The 21145-nt window shown below is 45.8% G+C and overlaps 1 protein-coding gene across 2 annotated transcripts in view; it reads right to left on the reverse strand.

The window, feature by feature from the left end:
- Positions 1 to 58: 58 nt before the first annotated feature.
- The window catches only part of COL4A6 (collagen type IV alpha 6 chain), a 186241-nt gene continuing 165154 nt past the window's right edge, over positions 59 to 21145 (reverse strand). For both annotated transcript variants that reach the window (XM_090060070.1, XM_090060071.1), the window contains 18 exons: positions 19250 to 19420; positions 17939 to 18082; positions 17525 to 17650; positions 17047 to 17228; positions 16749 to 16812; positions 15713 to 15787; positions 15267 to 15374; positions 14527 to 14634; positions 13982 to 14053; positions 11943 to 12068; positions 11125 to 11241; positions 9577 to 9738; positions 8045 to 8143; positions 7396 to 7542; positions 4591 to 4707; positions 3583 to 3774; positions 3096 to 3382; positions 59 to 1253 (listed from right to left, as the gene is read on the reverse strand). In XM_090060070.1, the coding sequence (XP_089916196.1) occupies positions 993 to 1253; positions 3096 to 3382; positions 3583 to 3774; positions 4591 to 4707; positions 7396 to 7542; positions 8045 to 8143; positions 9577 to 9738; positions 11125 to 11241; positions 11943 to 12068; positions 13982 to 14053; positions 14527 to 14634; positions 15267 to 15374; positions 15713 to 15787; positions 16749 to 16812; positions 17047 to 17228; positions 17525 to 17650; positions 17939 to 18082; positions 19250 to 19420 (2558 nt within the window). In that variant the 3' untranslated portion in view covers positions 59 to 992. The remainder of the gene's footprint in view (positions 1254 to 3095; positions 3383 to 3582; positions 3775 to 4590; positions 4708 to 7395; positions 7543 to 8044; positions 8144 to 9576; positions 9739 to 11124; positions 11242 to 11942; positions 12069 to 13981; positions 14054 to 14526; positions 14635 to 15266; positions 15375 to 15712; positions 15788 to 16748; positions 16813 to 17046; positions 17229 to 17524; positions 17651 to 17938; positions 18083 to 19249; positions 19421 to 21145) is intronic.

Genomic DNA, 21145 nt, shown 5'->3' on the forward strand with positions numbered 1-21145 from the left:
TACAGTACAAGGTGTTTTAGTTGTATAAACATATATCCAATAACAGCTTATTTCCATGTTTTCATGAACTTGAATGCTGTATTGTAAAGCTTCTACATTTTAAAAGATACACAGTTCAAAGACTTAGAAAATAACTGTGCCAAAGGCTACCTCGGAAAGAAAATGTTATACACATATTGAATTATTCTGGTGGTCACACCAGAATTAATATGCTGCTAGAGTGAAAAAGGGTAACTGCAGACCCTGAATCATACATTTTACATGACAGTTCAGAGAGAAGCTGTGAATAATAACAAAAAATGGCTTTCAGCTCAGGGACATACAAAGATCCACAAGTTTTCACCAGGATAACTTTTGACCAGAGTCACCAGAGTAAGCCAGAACCCAAAGAGTGCTCCCAGTTGCTAAATGAAGTAGCTCATCTTTAAAACTAGGACCTTCCCAGGCAAACCAGCCTAACACTTACACCTGAGACAATGATTCACTTTAACTGCTTCAAAGTTCAGTTCTTTTCCTATTGAAAATCTACTTCAGTTGCACATGTCATTGCAAAATCAAGGTCCATTTCCCCAAGCCAGATCAGGTGCTTTTTCTGCAAAGACAATTCATCAGTGAAACACAGACTTGTTTAAAAAAACACCCTCTTAACTAGCCAAAGAAGAGCATCTAGAATAGATGGGCAGTGTAATGTGAAATATCTGTCACTGTGCCAACTGAATGAAAGGCACAGACACTTTCTGAGGTAGCCAGGAACAGACAAACAAATCTGAAGCACCATGTTCCATAAAACAGCTTTCAGAGCATTAGCGTATCCCTCTTTTCTTCTGTGTTAAGTCATGTTCCTCATGGACTTGCAGACAGTTTCCATATTTTCTTAACTGTCATAACCCATCCATAAAACCCAGCACAGAAAAGGCTGATCTGTTTCCTATTTCTTCAAATCATGGAGGTTTGGACTCGGAAGTTTTCTGTTGCTGTTTCATTTGGTTTTGCTACAAGTTCTTCATGCATACTTGGCAACGGCTCACTCGTGTTCGAAGCTGCCCTGCTTTCAGAGTTTCTGAGGGAGGAGCACTGACAAACTGCTGGTTCTGCTCAACAGTTGTCAGCCAGAAGCTGTACTTGTTTGCAAAATAATGGCAGGTTCCTCTGGCGCCATTGCATTCGATGAAAGGAGTAGCACGGAAATCTTCCAGGCAAGAGCCAGGTGAGACAAGGGACTGGCCTCCTCCTTCTGCACCAGCTGCTGTGTGCTGGAACGAAGATATTCATTCCATGAGCTCCAAGCAAACAGAACAAATAATTGCACAGTCCTTGTGTTGCAGGGAACAAAATGGGGAACTCTATAAATTGCACCTCAACTACCTGTTAGTTGGGTACAGCCTATTGTTAAAGTACAAGAATACCGAACCTTGGCTTGAATGTCTGTTTGGCCAAAGCACTACGGAAAAACAGCTTTTCACCTGCAAAGTGATCCTGTTAGAAAACTGGGAGACGGTAAAGCTCCCTGTACTGGCTTCAGGGTCTCCTTACAGTCACCATGTAGTGATGTAACAACAGTTCACAAAAAATTAAAGCTATGGAGAAAGCCACAGAGAGATAGAAGCAAGATTGTACTATAGTTTAATGGGCAACTTCCATGTTTAAAGTAATTGTTTCTAATGGATTATAGCAGGGGTGGGCAAAATACGGCCCGCCAGGCCATTCTATCTGGCCCACGGGGCCCCTAAAAAATTTAGAAAATTAATATTTAGCTGTCCCTGGCTGCCTGTCTTGAGGCCCTCAGTGGCTTGCCAAAACTCAGTAAGCGGCCCTCTGCCCGAAATAACTGCCTGCCCCTGGATTAGTCTCCTTCCCAGTAATGTTCCTTTTTCTTCACCCCCACTGTAAACTACCAGCATGATTGAGAAGTTAGCTAAATGGCAGCAATTGGACCAAGGTTATTAGAGGTGCACCAATACATCGGTGCCATATTGGATCAGCACAGATATAAGGAAAATTTACAGCATCAGCAATTGGCTTTTTTTGGCTAATGTGGCTAATAAATGCCCTGTGCATGTGCACAGCTGCACTGCAGCATGCAGGCAGCGAGAAGCTCAGCCCAGCAGCATGGAGACTAGCCGCATTCAGCTGGTAAGTCTGTTGTGGTGAAAGGGTTGGGGGGATGGAAGGGGTGGGGAGAGGGGCAGATCGAGGCCCCTGTGGTGAGGGTGGGGCTGGGGCAGGATGGAGCTGCAAGCAGCTTGTCTGTGGGTGTGGGGGGTGGGCAGCGGCTCCTGCTGCTGCATACACCTTAGGAGGGCATAGAGGTGTGTGCCCCTGGATCTGCGCATGGGGAGAAGGTGGGCTGCTGCTGCTGCTGCAGGCTGGGGCCAGGGCTGCGCTGAGCATTTCCCAGTGGCAGGGCTGGTCCAGGCTTCACTCGGGGTGGGTGGTGGTAGCACTGGGAGTGGGGGTTGGAGGGGCTACAGCAAATTTTGGGGTGGCTGCAACCCCCCCCCCAGCCCCTTTCCCAGTGCCGCCACTGCCCACCCCAGGTGCAGCCCAGTCTGATCCCAGCCCGCAATGGCAGCCCACCATTGTCCCACACATAGATCCGGGAGCGCATGCCCCCATGTCTTCTTGGGGTGCATGCAGCGGTGGGAGCCGCCGCCTGCAGCCCCTGGACAAGCCACTTGTGGCTCCATCCCATGCCCCGCCCCAGCTGGGCAGCACCTGCCCCTGCCCCACTCCCAATCCCTCCCTGACCACAGGGACTTCCATCTGCCCCTCCCCCTCCCCCCACCACAACAGACTTACCAGCCAGACGCTGCTCTCCATGCTGCCAGGGTACATATCAGCAATCAGATCAGCATATACGACTTGTTAAAAATCAGGTATTGGCCCAAAAAATTTCTTATCGGTGCACTCCTAAAGATTATTCTAGACCCACAGTAATAAGCAAGAGACTCACAAGTTAGTGAATTGTGGGCACTGTTTCCGATAGCCAATTGTTAAAACTAGCAAACCCAACAGCACGATCAAAAAATGAACTGTCAATGTTAAACATGTTTTTTACAGCATGACTTTTTGCCTTAAAGAGTACCTCTTCTTACCATGAGAAAAGAGTATCCAATCCAAAGGCTGCGCCAGCCAGCAGGGCACTGTGGAATGGTTATATCCTGGCTATGGATGGCGATAGCCTGGGAAGGTGCTTCACATACTGAGCAACGACTGATATACTGTGCAATCTGGAAGCTGGTCACAGGCATCATAGGGATGGGAGCAGTGGTGGAGAGCCAGAAGGACTTGTCATTTCGACTGGCATAGTAGCACACTTCATTAATGTTACAGTAAATAAATGGCATGGTGCTGAAGCGAGGCAAACAGGAGCCAGCAAAACCTGGGGGAAGGGGAGATTCATGTCAGCCACCTGCCAAAATGCTAGAACTCATAAAGAATAAGCACATGACCAGTATCAGTGTATATGAACCAGACATGAATTGAATTCACACCCACCAAAATCCCCCATGACATTAATGGAAATTGTACAGTGCATACTGAAGAATAGAAACTGGCCTGCATTGTTCGACTCAGACTTACCAAGGTCCTGGTTATGCGCCTTCTCCTGCCCCTCCACGTATAACAAGCTGTAACCATCCCAGAGCTTATTCATTCCTATTGGGCATGGTGGGATCTGTTCTGACTGGCTGTGTTTCACTAAAGTGTAACCAACGCTTACGCTCCGACCAGGCATTCCAGGCAAACCTATAGGGCCGGGCTTTCCAGAGACACCTGGGAGATAAAGACATGGCAAATTAACAATAGCTGATGTGCGAGTTAGCCGAGTCTGTATTAGCTCTGTGTTCTGACATTTGCCACTTGACTAACTTGGTGAAATAGACTTGGTGGAATTTGCCTAGCTGTAACCATTGTACCGAGGTAAACACAATTACATATCAAAGTTGACCCGCACTGTAGAGCACTAATTACTTTTAAAATCCAATTCGTAAGTCCACCTTGTCTTTCTGCCTATGGACCTCAAAGCACCATACAAGCACTGATTAACTTTCACAACAGTACCCCATATGATGGTATTCTCACAATGCAGAATAGTTAAGCAGTGTGTTCACAGTTGTAGAGCGAGTCTATGGCAGCACTGGGGCAAAACCCACACCTTCCAACTCTGGAAAGCACCAAGATACACCTCTCATCCAGCACCAACCATCTCTCTTCTATTTTGCCCCTTTTAAGTTCCACAACAAATGCCATACCCCTGTCCTTTCCCATACCTTACTAACTACCTTGTGTCCAGGAAGCATTGCAGTCCACGACTGCACCTACTGAAACATCAGCAGCAACAGACAGCAGTGACTTCCCACAGAGGGAGGTGCTCACTCCTACCTGCCTCACCCAAGACAAAATATACCCCAGCGCACAGACAAGACATAATCCCGGGTACCACTTGGGACCGCTCTAAATCAGTGCTGAAATTATGTGATGTTTATGGCCTGGAGTGACAACTCAACAGTAGGGAAAATCCAGCCTAAGAAATCTAACTGCCTGATTTTTCACTATCTTCCATGCCCTCAAAGAAAAGAATAAAGTTACCTTCATATCCTTGTTGTCCTGGGATACCTGGAGATCCTGGATCTCCAACTATGCCACGTGGTCCAGATAAACCATCACGTCCTTTCAGACCAGATCTGCCTGGCAAACCTTTTGGACCTAAAATTAAAGATAATCACTATTAATGCTGTTTCTCATACCAAAGCCCTTGCTCCCTGAATCAGAAGAGAAATATCTTATGAATATCAGGGCTTAACAGTGATTCTCTAAGCACGTCTGTACTAGAACAGTACAGTGATTCTCTAAGCACGTCTATAAGCTCCAGCCCTCACAGGGATCATCTGCAGTAGGCCAAGATGGCAGCACACAGATCTGGGTCAGGCTTAAGCTGTAATGGGTTTTTGAGTGTGCAGCCAGATCAGGACTGAGCTTTCAGGATTTGATGGAAGTGGAATTTCATAACCTACTCTCAGTCTCTCTAGATTTCTGTGATTGCAGACAGAGGAAAGGTTATTCAGTCTCAAGGATGTCATCAATTGAGGCTTAAATCTTGTAGAAATGGCTGTCCTTGTTAGATTCCAGTCATACTCAAACTAGGGCTGTCCAATGATTTAAAAATTTGATTGTGATTAGTTGTACGATTAAAAAACTTAGTCATAATTAATAGTGATTTTAATTGCACATCTAAAAACTCAGAATTATGCACAGAAAAACTGAAAATTATGCAAGATTATGCAGGTTCTTTGTATGGTTAGGGGTGGTAGTGGGGGGTGTATGTGGGGTTTGGAGCTTGGGGAGCAGGGGTCCCTGCAGGGGGGTCAGAGCCCAGGGAGGGGGGACCCTTGCCCACCCTGGCAGAATGTGGGATACTGCGAGTGAGGAGTGAGGGGCAGCAGCAGGGCTAACGGGGGTGGGCTGTGGCTTGGGAGTGAGGGGCAGGGGCAGGGCACAAGCGTAACACCGCGTCCCTAACCATATTATTCCACCCCGCAGGTGTCTTCTGTTCTGAAATGGAAATATAGTAACTCTACAGGAATGCAGCCCAGCAGCATGTAGAGCAGCACCCAGCAAGATAAGTCTGGGAAGGGGAAGGGGTGGGAGCAGACAGACTGAGGCCCCCACAGTAAAGGAGGGAGTGGGACAGTGGCAGGGGTGAATGGGACCCTGGGGCCGGGGCGAGTCATGGGACGGAGCCACAGGGGGCTCATCCAGGGGTGTATGGAGGGGTGGGCAGCTATCCACCACTGTGTGCACCTCTGGGTGGCATGTGCCCCCTGCATTTGTGCGCAGGGCAGAGAAGGGCTGCCTGCTACAGACTGGAGCTCTGCACCCTGCTGCCTTTGCCCCAGGAGCTGCACATCCTCAGCTTGCCTGGTGGTGGGAGGCATAACACAGCATCGTGCAGCTCCCAGGGCAAAGGCAGCACGGCGCAGAGCCCCAGTCTGCAGCTTGTCTCTGCCCCACGCACAAATCTGGGGGGCACATGTGCCCCATGCCTCCCTTAGGGGTGTGCGCAGTGGTGGAGAGCAGCCGCCGCGCCCCCCCCCGATGAAACTCCCATGGCTCTGTCCCACAACCCACCTCAGCCCTGGCCCCTGCCCCAGGGTCCCATTCGCCCCAGCCCCTGTCCCACTCCCTCTCTCACCATGGGGGCCTTGATCTGCTGTCCCTGCCCCTTCCTTCTACTCCACCCCTTTCCTTCCACAGAATTATCTGCTGGGCACTGTTCTACATGCCACTGGGCTGCATTCCTGGCTGTGCCTGCCATGGCTATGTGCCTGCACACAGCGTCTTCATATGGCACCAATATAATCGAGGCACCTCTAAGCGCATGCATGTGTATGCATGCATGCACGTGCCCCACCCCACCCAGAGTCCACACTGCTCTGCGGTTCCTCTTCACTTCCACTGCTATGCCACTAGGCAGCCCAGAGTCAGTGGTGATGGTGGCCGAAAGGAGACAGGTGCAGGCTCCAAAAGCACATGCGTGATTAATGCATTAAAAAAAGCTAACCCTTTAATTAGTTCTTGTGTTAATCATGCACATTAACTGCTATTAATTGGCAGCCTTGATTCAAACCAGAAATAGATTTCTCTTCCAACTTTGGACCTCACATGATCTAAATGATAGAACGGCAGGTTTGGATCCAAGGATTCAAATCCATTTCCCTCTCCTGCCTCCCCTGACTTCAGTGGGATAAACCATTGGAGAGTCTGGTTTTGGTTACTCTCCCTAAAACAGTAGCCCCGCACTTTAGAATGGGATGCAAGAGCACACACACACACACACACCAACTGGGACTCTAAGATTTGCACAGTGTATTCACATGTATTACCAAGTTCTAATTATTTTCTTAATTGATCACATTAAGATAGGAAGTCTCAGCATTTCACTGGTGCATGACCTGGTCCTGCATTCACTGAAGTTAATGGTAAAATTCCTATGAACAGCAACGATGCAAAATTCAGTCCCTTAAGCACTGTTACAGTATTTCATGTTGACACAATCTCAATATAGTTCTTACTGGCGAGTCATTCTCAGGTTCATTAGATCCATTGGTTTCTGAACTGACATCATGCAAGCAGCATCACAAATTGAATTTTTTAATTCCAGGAACTGAATGCAAAAAATGCTACAACATCCCATGAAAAATAAATTAACGAAAAGACTTCCTACCTAATATTGAATTTTTTTAACAAAATCAGCATGCAGTTGCTGTGATTGTTTCTACTACAAAACTTCTCAAGAGAAGCCTTTGATTCTCGATCACAAAATTTACAAAGCTACTTTCTGTTTACAGAAGCCAAGTGTTTCAGTGTCCCTTACTTGAATGTGGCATGCTTTACCTTGCTTCCCAAGTGGTCCCTGAATCCCAGGATCTCCAGCAAAACCGGGGACACCATCAATCCCAGGCAGACCTATTATACCAGGGGGAACTACAACTTCTTCTGGCTTTGGTGTTAGGCCTGGAGCACCAGGTAGACCTGGGGGACCTGCAGACATCATAAATAACACCATAAACATCCCACATGAAATGTGCAATTACAATGATTTACTGGCACAATAAATTGAGAATGCCCTGTTCAAGTGATGTTCACATTAAGTGTTCATTCCTTATTGAAGTTTCCAAAAGTTCCAACCCTTTCTGTATATTTCTTGAATGTAGGTACTTTTGCCACAAACAAAGACTGTTGGGGATCTGGGGAAGTAACAGCAGAAATCTCCCATAGAGGGAAAGATTCAAACATAGAGAGTTACAATTTCTGCAAAGAGTTGTCTCAGAAGAACAAAATAGTTGTCCATATTAAGTATCCTAGCCCCAAGCTCCCACAAAGCTGAGTATTGGGCCCCAACTCCACTCCATGCTAACAAAGAGCTCCAACTTTTCAGTTGGATTCACCCAAAACCACAGAAACCACCCAGAAGGCGCCCTCCCTCCCACCTTTTCAAACTATTTACATTGCAGCACAGCTCTCAGATTCCTCTTGTACTTACCTCGACGGCCAGTGTCCCCTTTCAGCCCAGGGTGACCAGCATCCCCTGGAAACCCATCTTTCCCTGGCATCCCCATAAAACCTGGCTCTCCCCGGGCACCTGTGAAGATAGAGAACAAAAGCATAAGGGAACCCTGAACACTAACCTTGGCCCTCTAAGTCCTGCCTGTTAGAGACATACTGGTGGAAACTCCCTCTAGGCACAGGGTCCAGACTGCCAGGTCAGCCCCCGCTTTGTAAAGAGCCTCTACTGCCCTGGCACTAACAGGATACAGGATCATGCAATCATAGGAAATCAGGGGTGGAAGGGACCTCAGGAGGTCACGTAGTCCAACCCCCTGCTCAAAGCAGGACCAGCCCCAACTATATCATCCCACTCAAGGCTTTCTCTACCTGGGTCTTAAAAACCCCCAGGGATGGAGATTCCACAACCTCTCTAGGTTGCCTTTTCCAGTATTTTACTAACCTCCTGGTGAGCAAGTTTTTTCTCGTATCTAACCTAAACTTTTCTTGCTGCAACTTGAAACCACTGCTCCTTGTTCTGTCATCTGCCACCACTTAGGACAGTCTAGCTCCATCCTCTTTGTAACCACCTTTCAGGCAGTTGAAGGACGTTAGCAAATCCTCTTCGTCCTCTCTTCTCTTGCACTTGATCTGAATACTTGCAAACATTATTCCCTCCCTTGCCAACATTCCCTGGGAGGGGTGCTGGGAAGGATGCAGTTTCCCCATGTGCAACCCTTTTCCATTCACAGCACTAAGGATGGGTTTTTCCCTGTGGTGTGACCTCCAGAAGACCCTCTGTCCTGCACTGACCCTTCCCTCCTGGGTCCTGAGTTGTTTTCATTGAAGCCATGTTATTACTGCCTCTTGATTGCAGCCACCCTTCGGACCTCTCCAATGGAAATCAGAGGAAAGGTGAGGTGCTTCCCACAGTGACCCAGTGCTGACCCATTGCCTCCCACAGATCTATCAGTTTCCACCATCTTGTGGATCCCCCAGATCCGTGACATGACCTCAGCAAGTCCCAGAGGATGTGTGAACAAAGTGGAACCACACTGTGGATGCAAGATCTTCTGCAAGGTAGTGCTTTCCAGAGCTCTGGCCTAATATTGCTCCACTGAATAAAGTTAAGGGCAAAACTCCCATTGCCTTAGGCTGGCTCCAAGTGCTTTGGAAAATACCACCTTTAACAGATTAGAAGACAAGTCTTCATGTTCACACATCCACATCAAACCCATATTCATAGCATTTATGGTCATGATCCACCAGCTCTTTGCACTAGTAAGAGATACCTTCAGTACTGTACAGCAGTGGTCAGCAACCTTTTTCAGGCTGTGGGCTGGAGTGACACTGTTTGGGTCAGAGGTGGAGGGAGAGGGGTGCTAGGACCCACCTGTTGCCACCATTTGTCTCCACAATGGCAGGGGAAAGCGACTGCTGCCAACCCCCCCGTATCTGCAAGTTGGATCAAATGGCTACATTTGTCTGCAGGTTGCTGACCTCTGCTACAGATAGTTAAAGAAAGCTTACCTTTGAGTCCTGAAGCTCCTGGGATTCCAATTGGACCAGGAAGCCCCATGTCACCTTTTGGGCCTGGCAAACCAAAAAAACCAGGGACACCTGGAACGCCTGTATCACCTTGATCAGATGCTGGGCCGGGGGGCCCTGGAGGGCCAGGGGGGCCAGGAAGACCTAGAGACAAAGAAGTCAACAAGATCACTCCTCTAGCACACGAGTACCACTGACCTTGAGAAATTGTCTTTGTTCATTAATTGTGAGCGTTGGTCATCAGATGGGTTTCCCAGCTTATAGATGTGCTAAAGCAGGGGTGGGCAAAATGCAGCCCACATGACAGATGCGGCCTGCCAGGCCATTCTATCTGGCCTGTGGGGCTCCTAACAAATTTAGAAAATTAGTATTTATCTGCCCCTGGCTGCCTGTCATGCAGCCCTTGATGGCTTGCCAAAACTCAGTAAGCGGCTCTCCGCCTGAAATAATTGCCCGCCCCTGGGCTAAAGGAACTAAAAATATATGTCTCCTCCCTGAGAACATTCAGCTCACCAGGCCCAGCAGGAACTTAGCTCCTCTGTGTTCTGGGTCAAGCCCTTATTCCTTTTAGTTCTTCAGCACAAGGGTGTGTGGGAAGGGGATGGAGGACAGCAGGGCAGGGCATCTCATTCCTTCACACTGTGACAGCTGGTGAATCAAACGTCAAAATATGTGCAATGAGGGCAAGAACCACCTTCGTGTTCTTTGTTTGTAAAGGAACAAGCACAACGGGGGCATGCAGTATATGACTAGGGATCTCAGATGCATCCAGAGTGCTAATGCTAATGGCAGCATGACAGAATCCCAATACAACAGTTAATTTACTGCAATATTTAATCCATATCACTTACTTTATACATAGACATGACTTGTCATCCAGAAGCAAAGTGCTTTATGGAGGTGAATAAGCACCCCCATAAATTACAGTTGGGGTTACTGAGGCATAGAGAGGTAAGTGACTAAGCCCTGGTCAGTGGTAGAGCCAGGAGCAGAACCCAGACCTCTTGATTCTCAAGCCCTGCTCTAAACACCAGGGGTACTTATACACATGCATGGAGGCTGCTCCAATGTGCTGTAATTACAGCATGTTGAAGCAGACTCAAGTAATTGAGTCAATTAATTGAGTCTGCTGGAGCACAGTAATTACTGCCTCTGTATCACATGTAGCAACATCCCCGTGCTGAAAAATGGTGGCAGGGGTGCTTTAACTAAAGCTCATTTGGTGAGCTTTACTTACAATGCCCCTGCTGCAATTATTCAGCATGGGGACGCTAACATGTGATGCTCCAAGCACTTTAATTAGAGTACATTTGGGAGCTGTGCTAATAAAAGCTGTCTCCCTCTCCCTCACATGTCCCAGAGCATGCGTATAAATGCCCCAGCTCATTAGATTGACTGCTCATAAAGCCAGTTTTCCGTTCCAAGTTCTTCCTAGGATGCACATGGAAGACTGGAAGTCAGCCTTGCTCTTCATATGGCTAGAGTACAAAACACAAATGAACTGCAGCAGAGAGGCCTCAATCTCCATACCTGGACTCCCACTGACTCCAGGGCGGCCAGGATCACCCCGTCTCCCACGTATGTCAGAAGGAATAGAGATGCCAGGAGCTCCTGGTAGACCAGGCAGCCCCACAGGGCCAGGTGGACCTAGAATCACAGAGAAAGAGAAACACTGAGAACCAGACAGTGATCATGGCTCTATAGCAGTGGTTCTCAACCATTTTTAGACTCAAGGCACCCCTCTAACTTTTGTGAATTGAGCGGCACCCCATTTAAAAAACTAACTTATGTATTACAGGGCTTACACATCCTTGTAGAGGCATCAGGCAGTGGGGTTAGGGCAGCAGCTAAGCAGGGAAAACCTGAGCCTGCCTTTATCTGCTTATCTCCTCACACTACACTTATCCCTCCACACCTCCTGAGACACCCTTCAAAATATCTGCATCGCAGGGTACCCTGGCATGCTGGTGGAGAATCACTGCTCTATACTAATCATCAGAGATTGTCTGTGTGAATGGTGCAAAATTTATATTGAGAGGATTAGTGGCTGTTGGATGTTATCCTAAAAAATAAGGAAAACCCCATCCCTCTTCACACCCTACTCCCCTTCCCTCAGAAAAGAACACCACAGCATTTTTTTTTATTTGAGAGGATGAAAAGACAACTATAAAAGCTATAAAAACTATTTCATCAGTGATTTTTCACTTATTAGACTCACGTCCATTTACAAAACAACAGGCCCATCTCTATGACTCATTGTTAAACTGCATTGACCCTATTTGCCCCAAGTCTTTGTATACTCCATCAGACATTATAGCACATCTGCTTCTAGGACTGTTACTATTTACCCATGTCTCCTGAGGATCCTTTCAGCCCAGGGAGTCCTGGAGCCCCTATGCCAACTCCTGGAGGGCCTTCTTCACCCTTAGGACCTGGAAGTCCTGCAGGGCCTTGCAATCCAGGTTCACTTAAGCCTAATCAAACACATTTAAAGATGACAAAGAGGCCTATTACGACAGCTTCATGGAAGTTAGATTAATACACTTTGATACATTAAGATTAATGTAATGTATTCTTGCAGTTACAGATATAGATTTTTCCATTCATCCCTCTGCTTCCTGGACTCCAGAGAAATTGCTGGGCTGACTCTGGCCTCTCATATGCTGCTCTAGGTGTGTACTATGGATACAAGAAGCCATGCAGGAGTTAGCAGGGAAGTTCCTCTGCAAATGAACAGCATGGACAATGCTGCTTCTCTTTCAAGCCCTGGCACATAGCCCATAAGCACGTGCCCATAAGTAGTTGGTGCCGTGAGAATTCTGGGCTGCGCTGGAGCCCACAGCCAGCCGGCCAAAGAGCCCTTTGCTTCCCCTTCACCTGTGCTGTGCCTCTGAGAAGGGACAATACAGAATGGGATCCTCTGGCTTGGGGCTCAAAATGGAGGGATTATTCAGCAGGTTCACACAGACGCCTGAGCTCTAGCAGGACAGAAGTTTCTGGGCAGAGATGTACGGAGGTGCTTATACTACAGGATCCAGCAGCAGCCTACACCAAACTAGTCTCTCAGTTCTCAAAAGGAATGGAACTCAGGGGGCAAATGGAAAGTCATGTTAAGAAAATGCTTCAGAAAATACAGCAAATGGTGTAAATCAGGGAAACAATGAGCACACAAGCATGTGGTTTTACAAAATAGGATTTTGTATTCGGTCTTAATACTGTTTTATACTGTCATAGTAGGGTTACAGTGTTGTTGTAGCTTTGGTGGTCCAGGAAATGTACCAGAGGCAAGGATTTTTTTATGGCACCTTTACTGGACCAGCTGCATAACTGCGGAGAACAGCTGGATAAGCTTTTGGGTGATCAATGCACCTCTAATGCTAATCCTAATCCTGTTACCTTTTATGAGTAATCTCTGTCACTTCTACTGCCATCATGAGTGAGGGCTACAAGAACAGGCCTTAAAGGGGAATCTATGAGTATCAAGTCATTTTTTAACTCCAAACCAAACCAAATATCCAGCCATTGCTTTAGTAAAATCAGAACAACAGATATACAGATAGAAAAGATCTATAACTTCATTAAATCAACTGTCTGGCTACAACAGGACTCTTTAGGCAAAATCTAGAAATCCATCTAAATGGCATCTGCCAAAAGGCCATTGAGTTTATTGTTTACATACATTTTACATGTGAAAGCCCACTGTCTAGTATTAAAATTGTATCGCTGAAACAGAATTTGATTACAAGCATTTAGTAAGAATACTCACACTAGCTGCAAAATATGATTTATTTCTTACTTCATTTAATTCCAGCATGACTAAAATGGACCTATTTGGTGACAAAATGGGTATATCTACACGTGCAATTAGCACGGAAAAATAAGCTCTGGTGCAGTTTATACTGGAGTCAACGGCTCCAGGGCACAGTGTCTGCATGTGCACCTGGGACCACAGCAGTTTGAGCAGAGGCAGTTGAGCCTGAGGCTGGCAGGGAGCCTGGGGGGGGCCAGCCCCATATACCAAGTGCTAGCGCTGGGCAGCAGAGAGGATGGCTGGGGCACAAGTTGGCTACAGTGCAGGACTAGCCAGCAGGCAGCCTCTGCATTGTAGCACTCGTGTCCCAGCCCACCCTGGTCACCATTTACATGTGCACTGCGGTGGCATAAATTATTCCACTGCAGGATAGTACTTGTTGCAGACAGTACTTATGGCAGGCTTAGTTTGTGGGCACACATGTAGATAGTGACACTTTACTGCAGAGTTCACTAAGTAGCTCAGCAGTGAAGTGCACATGGAGATGCACACACTGTGTAATCACACAAATCCCATTACTCTTAAACCAGCACATGCATTACTCCAGAAGTTTCTGTGGACAAAGCCTTTCTTTACCTGGTGTTCCAGGTGACCCTTTTGTGCCTGGCAAGCCGTTCAGACCATTTAAGCCTGGAAATCCAGGAAAACCTGAGGAGACATTATCAAAGCTTGAATGGCTTGTTAATAGCAAGTAGTATGTAAGCAGCATCTCTAAGTGGATTAAAAAATATCTAAAACTCAGGAACTATACACATATGTAAACTTTTAGCAACCTAATACATGCTTCATATTTTTTGAAGAAGGTAAGATTTTCCTTTAGACAGGTCACATTAATGCAAACTTCTCTTGTTGGTTCTTGTAATTATAGCTTTTGCCAGCAACCAAACCCTCTTTGTGGAGCCAGACCACAAAGCCATCAAGTGCCTCTCCCTTTTCAAACGTGACTCTTAGAACGTCGAGCAGCTGGAGCCTGCAGTGATACTGCCACGAAATGGGCCCCAGGCTCAGCTGGCCCAAGTACTGTGGGCTGCTACTTGGCTGCCTGTTGTATCAAATTCAGCCAATGAGTGGCTTTGTGAGCTGGCATTTTTCCTTCTGCTTGCAGACTCAAACAAACATACCTTTTGGTCCCACAACCCCGAGAAGTCCAACGAATCCTACAGAACCAGGTTGCCCTGGAAGACCTGGAAGACCTGTGTTTCCTCTCAGCCCAGCACTTCCAGGGATTCCTAAAAGACAAGCAACAAAATGGCATGGGACAGACTCTCATATATGCACACTGGACAACCGTTCTTTATGTTCTGCACAACCAGGTGTGCTCATGTAGTAATGCAATTTGTTTCAGCTGTAGAAGGTGGGGAGAGAAATCAACATTTTATGTAAAAAACACCCTTTTTCTGGAAAAAGTTTGTCATTGAAAGCTCTATTTCTTGTCACAAAATTTTAATGAAAATTGAGACCAGCTAGGGCCAGACCTAGGCAGCAAGGGGGAGGCTACTGAAAGTTGGAGACTATAGGTAACTTCATAGATGTTTCAACCTCAGAAGCAGTTCAGAGTCTGGATAATGTCATGACAACTATAACTGACATTTCCCCTCCGCACTTTCTTTATGGCTGCACCTTTTGGGCTATGCCTTGCAGAAGTCCTAATAAAATATCAGCCCTTCTGTACACGTATTACTAAAGAACATGGCTCCACATTTCAGATGAGAAACAGAGGGAAATAAAGAGTGTCACATGACATGGGGTCTTATGGAAAGGTATTTTTGATGACACCTCTGCTACAGTGAGGCAGCCAGCCCTATCACAGGTGAGGTGAAGAGAGAGAAGATAACAAATACTGCTATGCACTCTGTGGTACCTGGTGGTCCTTGAAGGCCAAGGTCCCCTGGGACTCCTTTAAGCCCATTTGTTCCAGTGCTTCCTGGATATCCTGGTTCTCCCTTTGGTCCTTCTTTCCCTCTTTCACCTTGAAAAAAACGATCATAATTCACATTAGACAATAACATAATGTTAATATAAAGAGTTAATATAAATACATCAGCTCTTATTTATCGATCTGGCATAAACTAACATCTTTCTTAGTGTGGGGCATGACAGACAAGATCAGTATCTGCCTATTTTTGTGAGGAGTCTATTTTTTCCAGGCTCATGCCTGGTCCAGCTTCTACACCACACCTCTCTCAGCTGCAGGAAAAGATCCCTCTTGATTCTGGCTTTCAGACAGGAGAATTGCAAACTTGTGCATTTCTGCTCAGGGTTAAACCCTCAAGCCTTTCTCCCCCAAATCCACAATAATTACCTTACCTGGAAATCCAGGATTCCCTCGTTCTCCTTTAGCTCCTGGTTCACCTGGAATTCCAAGCGACTCCCCCCGATCACCTGGGGAAAGGCAAAGAGGTGATGTATTTTCATCAGGCCTCCACTCTGCTGACAGATCATTTCATAATTAACCGCCTCATTCTTAAATTGTAGTCTTATGGGGTTACTCAAACCTCTACTCCTGAAAATACCAGGTCAGTTTCACTTACTCAACACGGACAAGCTAAATTGGATGCCTAGGATAGAGAAAATGCTTTTAATAGTTTCACTGGCTTTAGACTCAAAATTGCAATGCTTCAGTAAGGTAAACATTCAGCATGGGGATTTATTATGGTTTATAACTCCAAAAACTGCCCTTCAGTTCTGTAGTTCTTGATTATGTAGAGATTTGGGCACCTCTTGTGCTGTTATACATGTTTTAGAGAGAAGTGCTATGAACAAGATTTTCAAAGAAGCATAAGGTGTTTAGGTACCAAACTCCCCCCGAATATCCCACTGAAGTCACGAGCTTAATTCAGTTGAAAATCTCAGCCTGCACACCTACGCTTTGTCTAGGCAAGCAGGTAGGTTTTTAATATAAAGAGTGCCATGTGTTGGCACCACAAAGTTATGTGGACTAATTTATGCATCTGTAACCTCAATAAAGTTTTTATTTTTGTTAACTATTGCAAAGGCTTTCCTCACTGTATGGTGTTATTACCACAAGCAGAGCTGAGGACATTTGAAAAGCTCTTCCCCAGTCTGCATGGACTTTTAGTGAACTAAATAAAAGCGGGGAGAAGGGATACACAGAGCAGGTTTCAATACAGAAGATTTCTGGTGAGCAGTGACTGGACCACAAAACTGCATTCTAAGGCACATCCCCTCTTTGGTATGAAAGCTGCTTGGAAAACGTACATCCAAGCAAGCAAAAAAATTGCAAATACTTGTCATGCTCTCCCCCTTGGTTGTCTTTGACGCTATGGCCTGTGTTGGGTTGTTCCCTTGAAAGAGGCATGGAAATTAGTGTGCAACTTCTTACCCTTTGGTCCAATGGAGCCAGTAGTCCCTGGGAATCCTGGTGCTCCCGAGATACCCTCTGAACCCTGATAAAAATCATAACATTGTTTGCTTATGCTCATTCTTACAGCCTGCAACTTGGGTGCTGTAGGGTAACACTGAAGTAACGTATGCTTATTTAGAGAAAAACGACAATCCCACCTTTCATTTATCAGTATCAGCTCTTTCCAGAAGAGACCCGATTTTGCTGATAATATGATTCCGGAAGCAGAACACAGGGTTTTTTCTAAGCACACTTAGAGAAAATGATGCCTACTTACACTTTCCCCAGGCATTCCTGGGAATCCTAGGATACCAGCTACTCCCCTCTGTCCAGGAAAGCCAAGTTGTCCAAAGGAGCCAGGGAGACCTGGATCACCTGCTAAGCCTTTCTCCCTGCTTGGTAGCCCACGTGAACCAGGCAGACCAGGTTTCCCCCGGGTTCCAGGGAATCCTTTATCACCTGAATTTACCCAAAAGAGAAAGACATATTATTACTATGTCAATACAGAGCCACTGAGGGCAGCCAATGAAGTGCCTCTCCAATGTGACCTGAAAATACATAGAGATTCTATTAGTTACACAATAAAGAGCAGGTGTGAAGAACAATTTTTTAAGACAAAATCATGGCAGCCTGTTTTGGAATATGAAGAGAGTAATATAATACTGCCAGATGGACAGCACATCCCTTCCCAGTCACCTGTAAGGGTGGGATTAAGGCTGGAAACCTTCCCTTAAAACTTGAGTGCTGCGAAATACCTCTAGGTCCCGGGAATCCTTCCAGTCCAGCTAACCCAGGATCTCCTTTGTCTCCCTTGAATGCCAGCACCAGTTCTTGAGGCTTCAGAATAGGGGGACCAGGTGGACCGGGGTCACCCCTGTCACCTGAAGAAATCAGAATAGTTCAGTTCACACAAGAGAAGGTTTTCTAGAATGAGAGGGTACAAAGATGAGAGGCCAGATGAGCTGTCCTCAATGCTGCCACTCCCAATGAAGCCTTGAGATGTGGGAACTTAGTGACGCTGAAAACCAAGCCAGTGGATTTTGCATCCTTACCATATAATATGGGAGAATGGGGAAAGAACAGCTAGGTGTGCACACATCAGACAGCTCTCACCCAACCTGCTACAGAAAACCCAGACGTTGAACCATAATTAGTTTCTCAGAGCTCACCTTTTTGACCAGGAGGTCCAGGAATTCCAGCATTTCCTTTCCTGCCAGTTGTACCAAGGCTTCCCTTCAAACCACTCAGCCCAGGGCTGCCAGATGGGCCTGGCATGCCAGGGAAGCCAATCAGACCAGGGGAGCCCTTTTCACCTGTAGGGAAAGAAGTTATGAAACAAAGCAAGAAACTGAGTCTTTTAAAGGATTTTTCATACTAATCTAACTGGCAAAAGAAGGGACTGCAGTCTCCTAGGAAAGTGTGACCAGTCAGGACACCAAAATATAGTAGTGGTTCCTCAGTGGCTCCTTTTCCAGGGTACGTCTTCATTTGCTCTCATGGAATCAGTACCTTCCTAAATTTGCTGCTGAGACCTTAGTCTTATTCTCACTAAGATGAAAAAAGCCATCTGACTGAAAGGGAAACAACTTCTGACATAAAATCTCTGCTACCTTCCTCCCCCAAAAAAGACAGGACTCTCAAAATACCCTAACTATTGTTTCAGCTCTGAATGGCTAGGAAAGAGATTGACATTTTACTTTCTTCTCAGCTTGTGTGCTTCACTTTGTCTCCCCTAGGATGGCACCCTTGTCCTATCACTGGATTAATCTTTTTCTTCACCTTTGTCTTGACTTTTCTGATTCTGCATCTGTCCTTACGTTCTAAAGATCATACTCATTCCCACCATAGCAGTGCTTCTATGTGAAACTGCAATATCTGACTAACCCACAAAGGTTTCCCCTACAGAAAAGGGCAAATTTTGAAAATCCATGATATACACACAGGTCATTCTCCCCATCAAGGGGTCATCTCTCTCCTAGAGAAAATGAAGTGGACTATTAAGAACGTCTTGCTGTATCATTAGTCTGTGACTAGATAAGCTGCATTTTAAAGCTTTTTTTTTTTTAATCTTTTAAAGCAAATGATAACACAACATATAGCTGTTTGGTGTTCCTGATATTGTTTCTCCAGTATCTATTCCAGAAGTCTTATCGTCTTCTGTGTTAGTATTACCTATAGATTGAATACTAGGTCACACACTGCTAACAATACCAGCTTGAGCGTGATTTCCACATGGCTGATGCTGGGAACTGGACTCAGAATTCCTTCAGCAAGTCTAATGAGCAGCAAACTTTGAATGACCAACCCATTCTCATTCAAACCACTGATCTAGCAGTGAAACAAATTCCAACACAAATTCCCTGTAACTTACAGTTTTTCCTGACAAGCCCAGGTCTAAAATCATCACAATGCTGCTATTCCTGAATGTGCAGCTGAATGTAATGGTTTAACTGCCATTATTTGCCAATTCATACATGTACCTTTTCGTCCGGGGAAGCCTGGACGTCCATCTCCACCAGAAGGCCCAGGTGGCCCTAAGTATCCTCTTTCTCCAGGAGGTCCTAGAACACCATCAAGACCTGGGAAGCCTTTCATACCAGCAGGGCCTGGGGGACCTGCATCACCAGTCGGTCCTTGTGCTCCAGGAAGCCCTGAATCAACACAAGTAAAAACTCAATGGCTTTTACCACACAAACTTCATTTCAGTGAATGGTTCTCCAAATGCTTTAAACATAGCACTGCATTTAATATGAGATGGACCTTAAAATTATGTTACATGCAGCCTTCTAGTAGGCATAAAGTTTAGAAATGCAAAAGCATTAGTCATCTAACAATAAAAGGCCTAAAAGGGTTACTGCCTACATCACTACACAACTGGCAAGAGTGAAACCCCTTATAAATTATTTTGGGCTTTTTTTTTCAGCAGCCACTGAAGTGGTCAGTAGATCTTACCTTTAACATCAAGGAAGCAAACCAGAGCATGGAACAGGGAACATCCATACTGCCAATGCTTAGTCCCCATCACAGGTTTCTGGGTCATTCAAAGGATCAATTGAAGAGTGGCTGGTCATAAACAAGCTTCCTTTTCACATTAGCATGACATTATGCAGTTATGCTGCTACTTTTTTATACTAGATCTCTAGGTAAGAGTAATGGAACCGGCTCCTGAATGTGTTATGATAACGGCATCTCCAGGGTTAACATTAAAACCATGGGTGCTCAATTGTATCTTTAAATATTTCAGAATGTTCTTAGATGCAGCCTAGCAAGCATTTGGGTTTGTTTTTTTTTTATTAAAGACTCAAACCATCGAAAAAGAGAATGCTCAGATATAACTTAAAGGAAAAAAATCAGGTAGCTTTTGAGAAATGTCATGTAAAGCAGAAATACCAGACTGACTAGCTTTGCAGCACCCTCGAACTTAAGCACTTAAAGGTACAACCTGATTTTTTAAATTTTTTTTACACAAGGGATTAAATATCTGTTTAACTTAAGAAAAAAAAAGTCCTTGAAGTCTAAGAATAAAGACTTTTTCCCTTACAGGACCTGTTTTGTTACCATCTGAGCATGCTTAGTACAATGGCTTTTGCTTCCTGGTATAGTCAGAAATAAGGGGTATCACCTATAGTCAATGCAATACGTGTAGCAGTAAAAGCTAGGCTGTTAGTCCATGAGCTTTTATGCTACAGTGCATTTTCTCACCTTGACAGCCTATGTGAAGAACCCATAACCAAACAGTGTGACATCAGAAATGGAGAGTTGATGGAAAATGGAATAGAAACATGGCGAAGGAAAAATAGACAAAATATGTGAACAGAAAGCACAAGGCTACAAAAGAAATTAATGACTCAGAAAGAATACTGCAGCAAAACTGAAGTTGCATGGCGCTCATCATCTACCAATTGGGGGCTTAAAACAAAAATAACAACTAAAAGGCAAAGGAGTCATAACGCAAAGCACCCCAAAATATGAAGCTGTACAAAAGCAGAAGCCACTTCCATGTTAAAATGCAATGGCTACACAGCACTCGCTCTATAAGGGTCATCTCAGCTAACATGGAGGTTATGTACTTTATCTCATTTCTCTGCTGTCACTGGTCTCCAGCTTTGTCATCTTGTAAGGCAGGCTGTCCAAGCGGCGGCCCACGGGCCACATGTGGCCTGCAACAGGCTAATGTGGCCTACAGACTCCTGGCTGGCCACTGCTCCCCTTGCTCCTTTGGTTGCAACCTACTCCCCTCATTCCTTTGGATGCAGCCTGGAGGTGGGGTGCTGCCCACACAGTGTGCCTGGCTGGAGTGGAGTAAGGCTGCAAGCAGGGCTGGGATAAGCTGGGCTGCCAGTGCAGTGGAAGACCATGGCAAGCCACCCCCTTGG

The sequence above is a fragment of the Crocodylus siamensis genome, chromosome 8, assembly GCF_052110815.1.
Source record: "Crocodylus siamensis isolate JL-2025a chromosome 8, ASM5211081v1, whole genome shotgun sequence".
Lineage (NCBI taxonomy): Eukaryota > Metazoa > Chordata > Crocodylia > Crocodylidae > Crocodylus > Crocodylus siamensis.